Genomic DNA, 18,596 nt, shown 5'->3' with positions numbered 1-18,596 from the left:
AGTTTTCTCTTTCATCCATCATTTATTTTTAACGGAAAAAAGAACGAAATAACTATTTTATTGATAAAAAGAAAATATAAATACATTTTAATAAATTTCTAAAAATATAGAAATTAAATTATTAATAATAATAATATCTAGAAACTAAATAATAAATTTCTCTTAAATTATCTTTCTATTTTAAACCCATTTCCCATTAGAAACTTATAAAAAAGACAGAATCGCTTTTGCAACCTTTTCATTTTCTTTTAACTTAAAATGAATTAACTAATTTCATTTTAAATAAAATAATTAATAAAAAAATTATTTAAATTAAATTCTTATAAAATTTTTAATTTTTTTTAAAAAAACTTTCCTTAAAACATATGCTCTTCATCATTCTCCTTTGTCGTCCAGCTAATCGACCATGGTTGCCATCAATAAGCTCACTCAATAACAATGATCACCTCTACCATGCTTGCTATGGTGGAGATCACTTTCACTAGATTCAATTCCTACTTCTATGGTGAGATTAGTCCAAAGAGTTACATAAGCTTTGATCTTGGATTTTCAGACAAATACACTTTTCAAATTATGGGCATTTGTTTCAAAAACATCCCTTAGCACTGAATGGACTGTAAGGATCAAATTGTAAACAAAGGTAAAATCAATGACCTTTAATGAATTTTTTAAAATATAAGGATTGATCTGTAATAATAAAATATAAGGATGGACCTCTAAGGATTGCAGTTTGATACTGTTGTCAGCAAGGGATTGGACATTATAATTGAAGTGGCATTCATTCCTAATACTCAATTAAAGCAGCTTAAATGTACGATTGGATTTGATAGATGATCAAGTAGTTGCGGCTTCACCTTAGACAACTCTCACTCCTTCTGAGTTTTTATTTGCTTTTTCTTTTAAATAAAATTAAAACTGTAACCACTTTAAAATTGAATCAAAATCAAATCAAAATAATTAAAAATTCAAAATTATTTCGAAGTACTTTAAAATAAATTTAATTTGATTCGAAACGATTTCAATTCGATTAAAAAAATAAATCGAACCGCTGATTCTAAATTGAAATCCGCCATGGCTACATCTGATCAAGACTATTACGAAAAGCGGACACAGGAGGATTTAGTATAAAAAAAAAATCGTACGTTATTCTTTTTGTGATGCATAAGAAGCTTAACCTCCAAATGTTTGGTTGTGAATTGGAGTTAAAAAGTTGAAACTCCACAAAGGGAAACTGTAAGTATGTGATTTCCCAAATCTAACAACTGGAGAAAGGAACATGTTCTTTCCCAAAATTACTCATTGCTAAATAGCTTCAATATAAATTTTAAATTCCTTAAATTTTTTAATATTTTTAAATATTTTTGAAAAATTTTGAATTTAAAATTTAATCTACCCAAATTTTAGTGGTGCATGACATATTTATAGAAAGCCCAACATCGGATATGATACCATATTAAATTTGGATCAGGTTTAAATCACTTTAAATATCTAGTTTAAAGAGAAAAAATGTCTATGACTTATATAAGAGTCATATTATCACTGTTTATAACCGACGTGGAATTCAATATTAATTACAATAGTTTTTAAGTAATTTTTTTTAGTTGTGTTTAGTAATTTTGTAATATATTTTCATGCATGTAAAAAAAAATTAAAATTAAAATTATTATCTGGCCAAAAAAGAATTACAATCAATATTAGGGTTTATGTTGTGCGTAGATCTTCCCCCACCACCCCTAGAGATTCTCTGTGTGTGGTTATTTATGTTTTATTATCACTTATTCTTCATGATATGTTACCCTTCAAATGGTATGCATATCCATTTCACTATCACTTAGCTTTGAGTTTTTTTTTTTTTTACTATTTTTATTTTTATTGTGATAATATTATTTTTAATTGCCACAGATTTTTTTATTAAATTAATTTATGTTTCTTATTTTTAAAAACCAATAATTTAATTTAATTATTTTTAAAATCCCTTTATTCATAATTAAAAAATAGTGTTTGTTTTTTAATGTTGATAATTAAAATTTTTAAAAAATCAGAAATATATGATTTAATTTTGATATAATCAAAAGAATAAAGAAGTAGAGTATTTTAACTTTTAGTTTAATGAACCAAAATTCAGAATTTACTTTTGAAAATACAGTAGTCTATGTTATTTTTTAATATAATTTAAAAAATAATAATTTACGTCTTAATTATTAAAAATTTAAGAAATATAATGATTCTCTATCTTTAAAATAACTTTATAGATGTGCTCTAAACCAACGCAAGTTGCGATGATACTCTCGCTATTTCCTTTTCCTTAAACCTAACTCCTTTTCCTTTCCTCCATGGAAGACGATCTGCATCAATTGATTATCAATGAAGAAGAAGATGTTATTGTCCTTATTAAGAGCTCCTGAGATATTCCGATCTGTCACTTATAATTGCTATATGGCGGGTATGTTTCTCACATGCAATCCAATCAATTTTCAGAATAAGCAAATCTCTTTGGCAGAATTATGACATCCTTTAGAGGGGTATCTATTATGGAATTAGAGGCAAAAAGATATTTGTTTCGGTTTTTTAACCATGTTGATTTTCCTTCCTTTCAATAGGATGATGATGCTACATATTTTCCTTCCTATCAACAGAATGCCTCTAACCACACCCCTGCCAATGTTAATTTGACAGGTAACAATGAAACGGCTCATCCTGTCAAATAGCCGAAAGCAATGATCGTATTGTATTGGAACTGTCGAGGACTCGACAATTCTCGGACAGTTAATGCATTGAAGGATTTGGTTACTAGTTACAAGCCGAACATTTTATTTTTGATGGAAACAAAAATTTTAGCTCTCCGTCACTATTTGCTCTTTGCGACAAAATTTTTGCCTTTTAATGACTCCATTCTTATCGGCTGTTTGCAAGTGATTCAATTTTTTCAGTCTCCACATTTAGATATTTTTAAACTGGGTTTGATTTTGAATGATTGTAAATTTTTGTTAGACTCTAGAACTGATATTTCTATTAGATGGGTTCATTGTCATACCACTCTAACTGCTCATATTTTGAATGATCGTCTATCTATTTATAATGATATATCTCTTGATGGAATTTTATTAATACAATCAGTAGTTTTGCTTTTAAAAAAAATATAGATGTGCTCTAAATTCTCTTAATTTAACAATAATAATTTCTGTTAAAAATTTTTTGCTTAAATGTATATACGTTTTTTTAATAAATAAATAATAAATTTTTTAATTAATTATATTCTATTAATACAGATAAGGAGGCATCAGATTTTTTTTTTTAATTGGTTTGCGGTAATGATGGATATGAAATCACAAAAATAAATTTTTTATTTTTCTAATACAAAATAAATTGCGATAATAGTAAGTAGTATCGATTTCACCGTGACAAAAAAAATAATTCTATTAATTAAATATTTATTTCACACAATACGTCGACCGTCAATATATTTTTATAAAAAACCTATCATAATTTTCTCAGGTGCGAGTATAATTTTCCCGTTTAAAAATCTATTTGTTCCTTTCCAAAATATAATCTTCACAGGTAAAAATCTAGCCTATATAATTTTTAAGGTTTTTTACATTCGCTCCAAAATATTTAATTCAAGTAATTTTAATAGTTTTGAGTTAGGTTGTATATCTTTTACCACTTTAATAATTTTCGGATGTGAGAAATTATTCACACTGCTTTAACTTTGCTATATTCTCTCCTATTAAATTATGAGATATAATTATTAAATTAAGACCGAACATTCAAATATTATAATTTGATAATATCTAATATTATATAATAATTGCTTAAAATATATTATAAATTCTTACTACAAAAACAGATTTAGGTTTTAAGAATTTGATAAGTAACGCAATATTGTCAGAATAAAGAAAGACCCGACATTTTAACACGCAATTCATCATTAAGACTCGACCTTTTCTGGATGAGACGAGTCTCGGTACAAAATTACCATTAAATATGGACAATCCAACGTATCCCTATTATGCCTGTAATCGCGGGATCACCAACCTATTAGCGGACGATATCCCTTATCAAGCAGTCGATCACATCATCATCAGATTAACGAAAAATATTATATTTATCTACATAATATAAAAGGAGAAAAATCACATAAATAAATGTATGCTATTTTTTTACATTCTTAACAAGTCATTATATTCATCCAATTTTTTAATATACTGCCTAAATTTTATTATATTCTCCTTATTTAATTATTAAATATAATTGTTAAATTAAGACCAAACATTAAAATATTGTAATTTGATAGTATCTTATGCTACATAGCAATCACCCAAAATAAATTATAAACTATTACTACAAAATAGGTTTATCTTGTAAGAATTTGATAAAGTAAATAAGGTGGTTTCGTCCCAAAAAAGTAAGATTCGGACATTTTAACATCTGATTCATTATTAAGACTCGCTCTTTTCAGAATGGGACAATTTTGAAAATTTAATAAATAAAAAATATTTTTATGATAAAAAAAACTATTTTAAAGAAAATAACTTTTTAAGATTATATATATAAATTTATTAATAAATTTTATTTTTTAAATTAAAATTAAAAAATATAAAATAAATTATTTTGTTATAAAATATTTTATGTGAAAAGTATTTTACTATAAATAACCTAAATAAAATCATAAATTAAAAAATTAAACTAAATTAATCGGTTTGATTTTATTTATAAATTCAGTTTAATTTTATGTTTCTGTATTTCATTTATTTAATTAGTACAGTTCAAAACTGAGTTGCTTATTTCACTGGCAGATCCATATTATGTAAAAATTTAATTGAAAAAGAAAATAAATTCAGCAGTATTAACAAATAATAATCTTATTGGTGATCTCTTTGATTGTGTGGGGAACAGTTCACCATGATAATTGCTGCTAATTTGATGTTAATCGAAGGAAGATCTAGGGAGGGTCATGGGCCGGCCGGTTATCTTCGATTTGATTCATATTAAATCAAATCGATTATTAGATTTAATATAATTGGTATTCATGCATTATCCGAATTTATTTAGAAATTATTTAAGCATATTTTATTTATTTTTATATTTTTAACAAATATTGTAATTAAATAAATAGAATTTAAATACTTTATATATGATTATTAAATTTTAAAATATAAATTATTTTTTTTTAAATTAAATTTTTAAAAATTATTAATTTAAAACGGAGGGGAGTTGCTTTTTGACAAGCCAGACTCAGCGGCTCAATTTTAATCAGATTCCAGACCTAACCCTAACAGTATAGGTGGGGCCATATTTTAGGAAGGTAACCTTAATGATGCAGCTAATTAACGGTTTTTGTGTTGTTTTCTTTTGAAACAAATCACTATTTAGACGTTAAACAGCATGAAGTTTCCTTAAACAAACAAAAACTTCCGCCGTCATTATAAAAATCTAATACTTTGTTTGTGTTGTGTTGTTGGAAGACGACAGAATCCGCCATACAAAGAGCTTCCATTTCCATCCTCCGCCACAGCATCTGACACCAGCTGCTAGCGTTGCCTCGACCACACACAAAAAAAATCTAATAAACAAACAGAGATAAATTGAGTAATAAGATATTCAAATAAAATAATTATGAAACTCTAGACAGTACAACCTACAGCCAATGAGAACTCGACAGCGCTTTCTCCAAAAACCACTCTGGTATTTGCAAAACCTGCCATGGTGCTTGTTTTTACATATAAACCAGTATTCACCTTCTTCCTCTCCATTTCCCATTCTATATATATGTGCATGCTTTCTTGGGAATGCTTCTCATGTTAGCAAGAAGAAGAAAATTTTAATAATCTCCCATTTATTAATTATTCTTCTCTATCTCTCTCTTTGACTGTTTCTTTTTTGGTTTTTTCTTGGGTTTTGTTTGTTGGGTTAATTTGAGGAAAGTTAAATAAGAAAATATTATTATCATCAATGGGGAGAGGTAGGGTTCAGTTGAAGAGAATAGAGAACAAGATCAATCGCCAGGTGACATTTTCAAAAAGAAGAGGTGGGCTGTTGAAGAAAGCTCACGAGATCTCAGTTTTGTGTGATGCTGAAGTTGCTTTGATCGTCTTCTCTCACAAAGGGAAGCTCTTCGAATACTCTACTGATTCTTGGTATTATTAATACGTACTACTCTTTCATGCTTTTTTTCTATCTGGGTTTTGAGGTTTTCTTTTATTTTTTAAGATCTGAGGGTTTTCTGTATTGATTTTTCCTTTGTGTCTTCACCTGCATCTTGTTTGGCTACACTTTCTCGGAAAATCGTCTTTATTTTTCCTGTCTCTCTTTTCTTTCCCCCCAAGAAAATCAGTCACTGACGCTTGCAGATAAAAACTATTACCTTGTTCTGGACTAAATTCATGCACAGATAATTATCAGCTCAATTTACGTACTTTTATGTTATTCCTTGTACTCAATTGATCAGAAATGTCATTTTGAAGTGAAGTTCTTGTCTTTCTTTTCTGTAAAGCCATCTCATCCAAGAACAGCTCCAGACAATTTTTAACCTATGCTTCGATGCAGTACATGTAATGATCTAGTCTGAATTTCATCTTTTTTTCTTGTCTCTCTATTTTTTGTTCAAAAAACAAAAATGTCTGCAAAAGCTGAGACGAGTTCTATATGAAAGTATATTGGAATTTGAAGCTTAGTTTATAACACCCTGCTGGACAAGTGTCTTAGATTCGAGGAGTACTAATTAGAAACAGTTGTATTATTGTCTGCATGTATATATGCAGGGAAACTCTTTAAAGTAAAGCCAAATCTAACAGCAAACCCTACTGTGTGAATAAGGAAAAGCCGATCCTGTTCTGCCCGTTATAAAAAAATTTCATACATCATTTTGAAAATAATTTTCTTGAAAATAAAACAGCTATATTTGTTTTAATTCTTGTTTATTAATTAATAATAACAAAAAAAATACTGTTATATTTTAGAAAATCTAGAGGAGGGTGATTTCTGAGAGAGGGGGGAACTAATTTGATGGATGCTTAACTTAATCTCTTAAATATTTTATTTTCCTTTTTTTTTAAAAAAAAAAATTCTTGCTTAATATTACTGCATGATTTCTGGTCATAACCAATTCTTTATATTTAAGGTTTTATATAATTCATGTCCAATTAATAAGCAATCTCACATTATTATGTGAAAGACATCAGCAAATATAATTATCTAGATTTTTTTTTAATTATTGTTTGGCATGAAATTAGATTTTCCTAATATTAATTAATAAATATTAATTATGCATACTTCCCCTTAGTGTATGAACAATTCAAAAGCTAGAGAATATGTATTTCTGCTGTCATCTGGTTAGGAACTTATCTTGCTTGATTTTTCCCTACTATGCCTAATGTCTACTGAGATTTATCATGATAATCACATAATTTATTAATTAATCAATTTATTCGATATTCAAAATTTACTAATTCGACTAATCCGGATTTACGACGAACTATCTTCGACTCATTAGAAGGGCAAAACGCTCTCTTCTAAGTTTTTAAAAGTATTATGTACTCAGAATTTAAACTCGAGACAATGAGTCGGACAAAACACTCTCTTCTAAGTTTTTAAAAGTATTTTGTACTCAGAATTCAAACTCGAGACAATGAATCGGGCAAAACACTCTCTTCTAAGTTTTTAAAAATATTCTGTAATCAGAATTCAAACTCGAGACTTCTAAGTACTGTGGCCTTTAAATCAATGTTGTGCTTGTAGATAAGGATAATTTGATATTATATATCCTACATCTTCATGATGATGAAATATTCAGCGGCATGCATGTATGTTCTCTTGGGAATGTTTGGAAACTCTATACTAGTGGCCACTTTCTAGCTGACCATTCACTTCTATTTCTTGATCAATCTTTAAATCTCCCTATGTCAAATTTCTTTTTGCAACAGCATGGAGAAGATTCTTGAAAGATATGAAAGGTATTCTTATGCAGAGAGGCAACTCACAGCCACTGACCTTAATTCACAGGTTGGTACTATATTTATCTACACCGGAAAATAGTCTATATGAATTCATAATATAAAATCATAGTAGAGTCTACAAAAAATCCCATATATTTACACGAGTTTAAATTAAAATAACCTTTTATCAATCGAATTTTCTCTCATTTTTTTTCGATATCGCTTTTGAAATTTTTTAGTATGTTTGAGTATTCAATATTAGTTGAAATTATTGTAACCAGTGAATTTAATCATACAGGAGAATTGGACCCTTGAGTATAACAGACTCAAGGCAAAGGTTGAGCTTTTACAGAGAAACCATAGGTACATACTATATAACTATGTAAACTGATGATTATTGCATGCTGCATGTTGAGTGTTCATGTTTGAAGATTTTCTTAATTTTATCGAAAACCTTACCAGGCACTACATGGGAGAAGATATAGATTCACTGAGTATGAAAGAGCTGCAAAACTTGGAGCAACAGCTTGACACTGCTCTTAAGCATATTCGGACAAGAAAAGTATATATACATGCTTAGACTCAAAGACTGTTGTCTTGTAATTAATATGTAATTCACTTGCTTTAGCTAATATCTATGTTTCCTCTTTTTTTGCAGAACCAACTGATGTATGAATCCATCTCTGAGCTTCAGAAAAAGGTAATTTTTCTTAGGAATAATTGAACAATTTCAGTATATTTCTCATATACTACAAAATTTTGTTAAGACAACTTCTAATAATCTTTTATCAATCAATTAGTCTATAATTATATAATACGGATTATGTTCACACTTTAACATATTTAATTTCGGATCGTTTTGTTTTACTGTGTGATTTATACAGGAGAAGGCAATACAAGAGCAAAATAACATGCTGGCAAAACAGGTGAATATGTCTTAGAATCCTACATTAGGGAGGTATAGAAAGAAATTAAAATTAAAGCAAGCTTGTGAGTAATGATCCCTTCTGCAATTTGAAAATAGATTAAGGAGAATGAGAAGGCAGTGGCACAGCAGGCACTGTGGGAGCAGCACAACCATGGAACTAATATGTCACCCTTCCTTTTGCAACAGCCGCCACTCCCATGTCTAAACATTGGGTAATTTTTCTTTCTTTGTTTTATCATCAGACAATGGACCACCTGAAACTTAAATTATAGGATAAGTGAAAGAACCAGGAGACACGTTAGAGGACAAAAACCAACTAAAATGAACAATACCCAGATTAAGTTTATTCAACAGAACATTAAAAAAAATGTATGATATATAATTAAAAGCCATGTTTCAGAGGAACCGCCATTAACAGGCCATATGGGTCTATAAATTTGCAGTGGGAATTACCAGGAAGAAGCACCAGAAGCAGCGAGGAGGAACGAACTCGATCTGACTCTGGAACCAATATACTCGTGCCACCTTGGATGCTTCACCACATGAAATTGGTAATGATCAAAGGAAAAGATACGTAGCTGTGGGTGGCTGGATATGAAGTTTTTGTTTGTTAATATAGACTTGGAAACGTTGGCTAAGTTAATTAATTAACAAAAATTATCAGAAAAAAGTGTTGATGTGACGAAGACTTGATGATCTTTGATGTTTTTTTTTTACATATATCTAATGTAACAAACTAAATCTACTATCTTCATATGCATTGGTAACTGTATATATTTATATCTATATTCAACAAACCATAGTCGTTGAAACTTCCATATTTATGCATGTTTAGCCTTGTTCTTCTTCGTCTCAGGAAATGTCGTGCGATCAACTTTAGCTTAGCTAGTCATAAAGATCATGAAACAGTCTAATCAAGAAATGGTAAACTCAAGTTATTTAGTAGTTTCGTACAGTTAAATTTGTGACGTTATCGTCGCAACTAAATCGAATATAATTGTTAAATAAGAATCAAACACTTGAATATTATAGTTCGCTAGTATTTCGACACAATTTGATTGATCCAGGCTGCTCTAATATTAGTTGAAATAGTTTGGCTCCACCTCATCTCACACGGATAACCCTTTTCTTGCAAACTCACTAACTCTCCACAATTTGGCTGATCCAATGTCTCTAATACTAATTGAAACAGTTCGGTCCAAACTGATTCAAATAATTTTTAAACTCACTTTTCATTTGAGCTAAAATAGTTAACCTAAGCTATTTAGTAGTTTCGTACTAATTATTATATATCATTTGAAATTACCCTAATCCGTCAATATAAAATGATTTTTCATAAGTTATCAGCTGAATATTACATAACACGAGATAAAAATTATATTTGAAAAATTTGTCTCATATAAAAAATATATAAATATTTTTTTATTTATAAATAATTTTTTAAAAATTAAAATAATTGGGTTTTATGATAAAAAAATTCATAAAAAAATTAAATGAATTGGATTTTGCAAAATTATTGATGTTAAGCAAGGGATAAAGATTTGATGGGAAAAGAAGCTAATGCTTGCTTGATTGGGTTCCCCAATAAAAGAATTTTGTGGGACAAAGCTAAGCTTAAGCCCTAAAATTGATAAAAGATCTGAAGCTCAAGAAGCCCAAGCTTTACACTTCTCGTCCTTTGAATTTATAAGCATATTCCCATCCAAAAGACAAAGTCCAATCAACTTAGTTTTATTTTTACATGTAAAAATAAAAAAATAAATAAAATAAAGAATTTATTTAAGGGATAATCAATTTCTAAATAGAATTTTGTAATTTAATTAGTGATAAAAAAATTATATAATTTAATTAATAAAATGAAAATTTTTTATTTAACACCGTTTATAAATGTTAATGTAATACTTAAAAATTAATTAAAATAAATTATATTTTAATCCTTAAAATTTTATAAGATATATAATTTAATTCAAATATTTATAAATGTAATTATAAAATTTTATTTTATAATAAAATAGTCCTTTAATTATAATTCATTTTTATATTTTAAATTATTTGCTAAATATTATAATTATTTATAAATAAGTACTTATATATTTTTTTAAATTAATCTCACATCATTATTAAATTTAATATATTATATTTAGAAATAAATTTTAAAAATAAAAATTAAATAAAAAATTTTAGCATAATATATACTTAAATTGAAGTTTAAAGAGTTTTTTCTTATCTAATTTTTCCTTTTTGATATTTTTTTATTAATTAAGACAACAAGAAAATATTAGATTTTTTTCATCTTATTTTTATTTTATTATTTTTATATGTAAAATATTAAAATTTAATTAATAAAAAGATTAATTTGTAAATATAAATATTTATTAATAATTATAGAGATTAATCTATAAAAATATTACGGATTAATTTTAATTAAAAATATAAAATTTAAATTAAAAAAATTACATTATTAATCAAACAAAATTTAATAGATTAAATTAAAAAAAATATAAAGATTAAAATATAATTTTCATTAAATACTATAGATTAAATTATAATTTAAAGTATTATAGAAAAAACCCATTTGCTAGCGGTATGAAAACACATCATTTTTATATTATAAATTAAAATATAAAATTTTATTTTAAAATGCGTTAAACTATAAAATATTTTTTTATAATTATTATTTTATTTAAAATATAAATTTTTTTTTGAAAATTATAATAATATTTTTTTTCTATCCTCACATAAAGCAAAATTTATTATATTTATCTAGTGAAATTAAATTTCTATGTACATTTACAGAAAAATAAAAATAAAAAAGGCAAATTATCAGCTTGTACAACAATTAAACATTGCATCAAAATTCTCTTTTCTCCATATATTTTTTTCATAGAAAATGTGATTCACACAAAGCCAGAAAAAGGGAACTAGAAAGAAAAAAAAAAAACTTTTTAATTACTATATAGAATTAAAAATTTTTTCTATATAATAAATTTAAAATTTTAATAAAAAACTCATATTATGAAAATTTATTCTATAAAATAAATATTCCATATTTAATTAATTTTTTTTATTATTTTAAATATTAAAAAATAAAAAATATATACTCCTTTCAATCTATAATTTTATTAATTTTATCTTTTATTTATATTAAAAAAATAATTTTTTATTAACTTTTCATTTATACTCAAATATTAAATTTTATTAAATACCACTTATATATTATAATATAAAAAATAATAATAATTTTAGAATAATAATTGAAGATATAAAAGATGTATGGACCAAATATTTTTTCTTAACGATATTTTTCACATCAAATTTAATAATTTTTAAATTTATTTTTCACTTAATTCAAAATAATTCATTTCACATCGCAATTGAATTGAATATAATTATTAAGCAGAGCAGATCTTCGAATTTGTATCTCGCATAGATAACTAGTCTTATTTTTCATTTAATTCAAAATATTTCATTCCATATCACAATCGAATCGAATATAATTATTAGGATAGGAGCGACTCTTTAGATTCGTATTTTTATAAGCCGCTTACCGATGCATAAATTTTATGATTTATACTCTAATGGTAACAATCCTATTTAAATTAATTTTAATAACTTTTAAATTTATTTTTTATCAAAATAATTAATTAAAATTATTTAATAATTTTTAACTAAATTATTATATATTAGTATTATTATAAATTCCATATCTCAAAGTTGGGTGGGCTCCACAATAAAAGAAAGCTTAATATTAAAAAAAATGAAGAAATTTTCTTCCAAGGAAAAGTTATTGCTGATCTCTAGAAATATATAGCAAATTAATGAGTAGCAACTACAAATGGAAGGCAAAAATCTTACCAAAGCCTAGGATTTGGAATCCAAGAGAAACTTTGTTGTAGCCATAGTGATTAAGGCACAAAGCACAAATAGATGAGGAAAAAAACCAAGAAGGAAGACTAACTAGGACCACAAAATTAACTCCATAGAAATTTAATCTATTTATTTTTATAAATATTAAACCATTGACCAATGAGACATTGACAGCACAATAAAATATTGTTTGCATGCAAAAGTACACATCTAATTAAAGAAGATTGAAAGGACCTCTTAACCATCTAGCTAATATTTGCAAAGTTAGTGAAGGTTGGTGATTAAAGCTTTTATGTATTTTGAAAAAGTGCTCACATTGTCTATTTATCAATCCCTAAATCAATATTACTTTGAAAAATTCACTTCACCATCAAGAGGTTGACTCTTTCTAAAAGTAACATCAAGGAGAGTTTATGAGTTGATTGTGGAGAATTCCTTTTTGTAATGGTAGGTAAGGAGGGTGAAGTCATGTTTGATATTAACATATATTCTATTTGATTAAATTTTAATAGAATAAATTTGAATGCCATATGATGACCGTCGGGTTTCTAGCATTCGGGTTGAAGACGAGTCTAGAAGAAAGAAATAGGCTCAAAGTCCATTGGAGTCCGCTAATTAGGCCGATCCATCAACACATCATCTAACCCGCGATTAAAGCAATCGGACTGATTGAGGACCTATACCTGCTAGGAGGGAGCCTCGCTTGTCTGATGTGATGGGGACTACACCGTGACCCAATACGCAAGTCAGAGGAACCGCCTGACGAATATAAGCAGACGGATACGCCCATGCGTACGGTTCTGCGTAACAAAAACATGTAGTACTATAATATAATGATGGTTATACGTTATTAAAAAAAATAATAATAAAATAAAAAAGAGAAACGTGACACTCTAGACTACGTTTACACATATTCAGAAACCCAATTTTCTCCTGATCTTAAAACATCAAAATATATATATATATATATAAAATTGAGTTTAGAATGAATATATATGGTATCCATTTTCTAAATATCTTATAATAATATTTATTATTTTTATATAAATTATTAATTAAATACACAAAAACTAAACAGTTTCATATATTATTAATTAAAATAATAATAATAATTTAATTTGAGATAATTTCAGATAATTTAATATTAATTTTAATTAAATTTAAAATAAAAATTAATTAAATTCTGTTTTTGCGAATATTTTATCCATTTATTTTTAAATTTGATTGCATGAAATATAAAAATTAGTTACAATTAAAAATTCGAATCTTATATTGACTATTTCCCAAGATGTTTACCAACTGGTAATATCCTTGCAATAATTATTATCATAATCTTACCTAATGGATCAGAAGCTATATAGCATATAGTCCTACCTAATTCTAGAAGAACAATCTTTAATTCTTTTTTTTTTTTTCTCTTCGGTTTTTATTTTGGCTACTTTTATTAATTTTATGATGAGGGTATAATGAGTTCTAAGAATACATAATTAAAGTGCCAAAAACCAAAATATTTTTCAATTCATTTTCAAACGCTAAGCCTGTAATTATCAGATACCTAATTTGGTCCATTTCTTTTTCTCATGAAACCTTCAAATGCAAGCTATCATTTTTTTAACTCCTCAATTGGTCCTAATTTGATTATTCATATACATTGTTCAACATTACTTGCTTTAAATGCAAGCAGTATATACGGGAGTATCTGTCTGTCTATCCTCATCAGACAGCCATTTAATTCCCTTTCAATTGGCGTGTTAATAGTATTACGGCATAGTTGGGTTTACTCTCATACTTCCCGTCACATCAGATGAGTTGGACTCTTCTCTGATGAGTTTGGACCATCGGTCAGCCCGACCTACTTTAACCGCAAGTCGAGTGATGTGCTGATGAGTCAGTTTATGTAATGAGTTCTCATAGATTTTAAATTTGACTTTTCTTCTAAACTCGATCTCTCGATACTAGTGGTCTAACGGTCATTATACTGATCTGTTCAGTGTGAAATATTTTTGCACTAGATTTTATCAAATAGTTTTAATTTTCATTGTTTCAATTAAATAATTTGCTTATAAAAAAATAAAGTTTGATCCATATAAAAAATTATAAAGAGGATAATGATATGAAAGGCACCTAAAAAAAATTAAAGAAGGAGAAAGCAAATAATAAGATTATATGATTTCATCAATATAACATGAAAATAGCTAGTCTAAGGGTGATGGCTTTGGCCCTACAATTTCATGACAAGCACGTTGGGGAATAGCCCCACAATGGTAAAATAAAAGAAAAAAAAATTAAAAAGAAAAATTAACATGATTAGAAAAAGATAAAGGCAAGAGAAAAAGAAAAGAAAATATTAGGGCAAAAAGCATGGATAACAGTGGTCCATGCTCAACACATCTAGAAATTTGGTTCAAGAGAGAGAAGCCAATTTGCTTAATCATTATCACCTTCTCTTCTTCTTCTTCTTCTTCTTCTTCTCTGATATAAGCATTGCTGTTTTCTTAATTAGCACCCATCTCAGCAGAAATGGGAAAGGTTGGTACGAGGTTGCCAAGTTTCTGTCTGAACAGGATCAGGCCTCATGTTAGAGTCCGTTCGCCACCTTTGCAATCCAAGCTTAATGTGAATATTTCTACTGCTAAAGATGATCAGAAGGTTACTACTGAGAATCCTGCAGGAGAAGAGAAGTCCTGTGAGGGGGCAGTGAAACCGTTGATTGGTAGGAAAATCATGATAGTGGTTGATTCAAGCTTGGAAGCTAAAGGAGCTCTGCAATGGGCACTCTCTCACACTGTTCAAAGCCAGGATCTTCTCATTCTTCTTCATGTAGCCAAGCCATCTAATAAACAAGGTTAGTTTTTTTTTTTTTTTTTTTTTTTTTGTTTATGTGTTTTAGTTTTTTCATGTTGTTTACTGTGATTCTTATCAAATGAAAAATGAGCAGCTACAACCGATGAGTCCATCAAGGAAAAAGCTCCAAGGGCTTATGAACTTGTTAACTCCTTGAAGAATATATGCCAAATGAAGAGACCTGAGGTGGGTATTACTGTTCTTTTAATTATAAATTAAGTGGAATTTGAGAGGAGCTACGCTGTGTTGCAGATACAAACAGAGATAGCAGTGGTGGAGGGGAAGGAGAAAGGGCCATTAATAGTGGAGGAGGCAAAAAAGCAAGGGGTGGCACTTCTAGTTCTAGGGCAGAAGAAGAAATCAATGACATGGAGGCTGATAATGATGTGGGCAAGCAATAGAGTCACAGGTGGTGTTGTGGAATATTGCATCCAAAATGCTAATTGCATGGCCATTGCAGTCAGGAGGAAAAGCAAAAAACATGGAGGTTATTTGATCACCACTAAGCGTCATAAAGATTTCTGGCTCTTAGCTTAAACACCCATTTATTAATTTATTAAAATTTTATTTATTTTCATGGCTTGGAAATCCTGTTGTTTGCTTTTTTTGTTTTTTAATTGGTTAGATTGCTTTTGTAAATGATAAAAGTGTAGTGAGAAATGAAAAGGGAATTGGGTTGTGAATGAAAAAGGTAGTGTGTCATTATTTAGAGCATTTGGTACTGTGGTTAAGGAAGAGACAATAGGACCCATTTCACCCCTTTACTGTCTCTTCCGTGTGCTGTATGTCTAATGTACTATGTAATTTTTCTGACTCAAAAATTATATAATTTGACGATATGAGATTTAGAAAGAAAAGAGGATTGAAAATAGGATTAAAAATAGGATTTTTGTGTGTATGTCACTGTCAGACAGAGCCGTACGTACAGACATACCTACTTTCTCACCACTATCAGACGGCCTGTTCTCCTGATATCACATCAGCGGAGCTGGATTCTCTTTTGAGGAGCCTTGACCCTTGTCAGTCCGGTCTGCTCGATTGGGAATGGAGTTTCATACTAACGGGTCATCTTAAGTAGTGGGTTTTGATAAGGGTGAGCATTCGGTCGGTTCGGTTCAAAACCGAACCGAACCGAAATAACCGAAAACCGAATTGTAGAATTTTACACAAATCGAACCGAACCGAACCGAATAAGAGGAATAATCGAATCGAACCGAACCGATTTGATTCGGTTCGGTTCGGTCGATTCGATCGGTTCGATTCGATTTTTAAATTTTTTTTTTTCACATTCATTCTAAAATCCAATTAAAATATTTTAATTTTAATTTTTATAAATAAAAAATCAATACTGGGACTGGGGACGGGGACGGGGACGGGGACGGGGACGGGGACGGGGACGGGGAGCGGGGACTGGGGACGGGGACGGGGAGCGGGGACTGGGGACGGGAACGGGGACGGGGAGCGGGGACTGGGGACGGGGACGGGGACTGGGGACTGGGGACCTGGGACTGGGGACGGGGATGGGGACGGGGACGGGGGCGGGGAGCGGGGACTGGGGACGGGGACTGGGGACTGGGGACTGGGGACGGGGGACGGGGACGGGGACGGGGACGGGGGCGGGGGCGGGGGCGGGGGCGGGGAGCGGGGAGCGGGGAGCGGGGAGAGCGGGGAAGAGCTAAAACCGACGTAGTTTAGTGATTTCGGTTCGGTTCGGTCTGATCGAAATTTTTGAATCTAAAACCGAACCGAACCGAAATCACCGATTTTTCAAAAAATTAAACCCGAACCGAACCGAATTAAAAATAAAACCGAACCAAATTTTTAGTTCGGTTCGGTTCGGCCCTAGGTTTTGATGAGTTTTGAATCTGACTCTCATGTAAGGGCTCAACTACGATTCGGATGCCAATAGCTCAACGGACATCATAATTTATTAGGATTCTTGGAGTAACGAGCAGCAGCATATAACCAATAGATATCATAATAAGGAATAATCTCAAAATTAGTAAATAGAGAAATCTTAATTATTTTATTTAAAAAATTTAGATAATTATCGATACTAATGTGAATGTAGAGCCGTATGATAGGATATTATTATTATTTTAAATTTAATTATGAGATATGTTAATTAATATATAATTTTTTATTGATCTCCTGTATACTCATATAAAAAAATAAAAATTAAGACATTAAATTTAAAATCATTATTGGATTAAATCTGTAAATGTAAGTTTTTATTAGTATCTTTATATTTAAAATCAAATAATTCAGTCTTTTTAACATTAAAAAATTTTATTTATAAATAAGTATAATTAATATATGAGTATATAAGTATTCAGTTATTTTTTTGGCAAATGATTTATTTTAAATAAAAGGGAAAAATTATAATAAAAAAGAAAAGAAATTGAAAAGGCCCAAAGTAGTGTTAATGTCACTTGGTTACTGGTGAACCAGAGAGGCATTTCCATTGGAGAGGGCCCCACTAGTGGCCCACTGGAGCAGAGGTAAGTACTTGTTGTTTGAGGCCTGAATCAAAAGCATAGTGTAGCTAAAAGGATACCAGCCAGGTTGTGGTCCATTTCATAGGCCTGTAATAATTTAGGCCCTACCAATAACATCTTTTCCTTAGGACTTGGCCCATTCTCTTACATCAATTTAAGTGCAAAGCTGTCCGTTTTAACATCACATTAGATTGCATTAAATAGACGGATATACAAGAAAAAACCCTTTCTGATAAATCAAACAAGCACCAAACAAATCAATCAGACCAACCCCTCTAACCTTAAAAACATCTACTATCTGCTATAGTCATGCCACTTGGGAGAACCGCCAAAGCCGACTGCCATAGGTGTTGGAAAAGGAGCGAAAACCTATTTTAGAAGAGGAGATTTATAATTTAGTATATAAATATTAATTTATAATTTAGTATATAAATATTATCAGTTTCTATATTTTTTAAAATTTATTAAAATATTTTTATTTTTTCTTCATATTAATAAAATAATTATTTTTTATATTTTTATCAT

At 29.1% G+C, this 18,596-nt stretch overlaps 2 protein-coding genes across 2 annotated transcripts; both read left to right on the top strand.

Annotated features, from left to right (window-relative positions):
• The first annotated feature begins 5,952 nt into the window (after positions 1-5,952).
• LOC110622857 (agamous-like MADS-box protein AP1) lies at positions 5,953-9,534 on the top strand. Its single transcript, XM_021767544.2, has 8 exons — positions 5,953-6,137; positions 7,923-8,001; positions 8,233-8,297; positions 8,397-8,496; positions 8,593-8,634; positions 8,819-8,860; positions 8,959-9,074; positions 9,306-9,534. Exons 1-8 carry the CDS (start codon positions 5,953-5,955, stop codon positions 9,406-9,408), a joined length of 732 nt encoding a protein of 243 aa, XP_021623236.1. The 3' UTR covers positions 9,409-9,534.
• Positions 9,535-15,121: 5,587 nt separating this feature from the next.
• LOC110627993 (universal stress protein PHOS32) lies at positions 15,122-16,430 on the top strand. The gene is made up of 3 exons (XM_021774432.2): positions 15,122-15,574; positions 15,668-15,759; positions 15,826-16,430. The coding sequence occupies exons 1-3, from the start codon at positions 15,250-15,252 to the stop codon at positions 16,108-16,110; spliced, it is 702 nt and encodes a 233-aa protein (XP_021630124.1). The 5' UTR covers positions 15,122-15,249; the 3' UTR covers positions 16,111-16,430.
• The last annotated feature ends 2,166 nt before the right edge of the window (positions 16,431-18,596 follow it).

The sequence above is a fragment of the Manihot esculenta genome, chromosome 1 (assembly GCF_001659605.2).
Source record: "Manihot esculenta cultivar AM560-2 chromosome 1, M.esculenta_v8, whole genome shotgun sequence".
Taxonomy (NCBI): Eukaryota; Viridiplantae; Streptophyta; class Magnoliopsida; order Malpighiales; family Euphorbiaceae; genus Manihot; species Manihot esculenta.
Note: the sequence above shows the minus strand (reverse complement) of the source record. Positions and strands in the feature narration are given on the sequence as shown.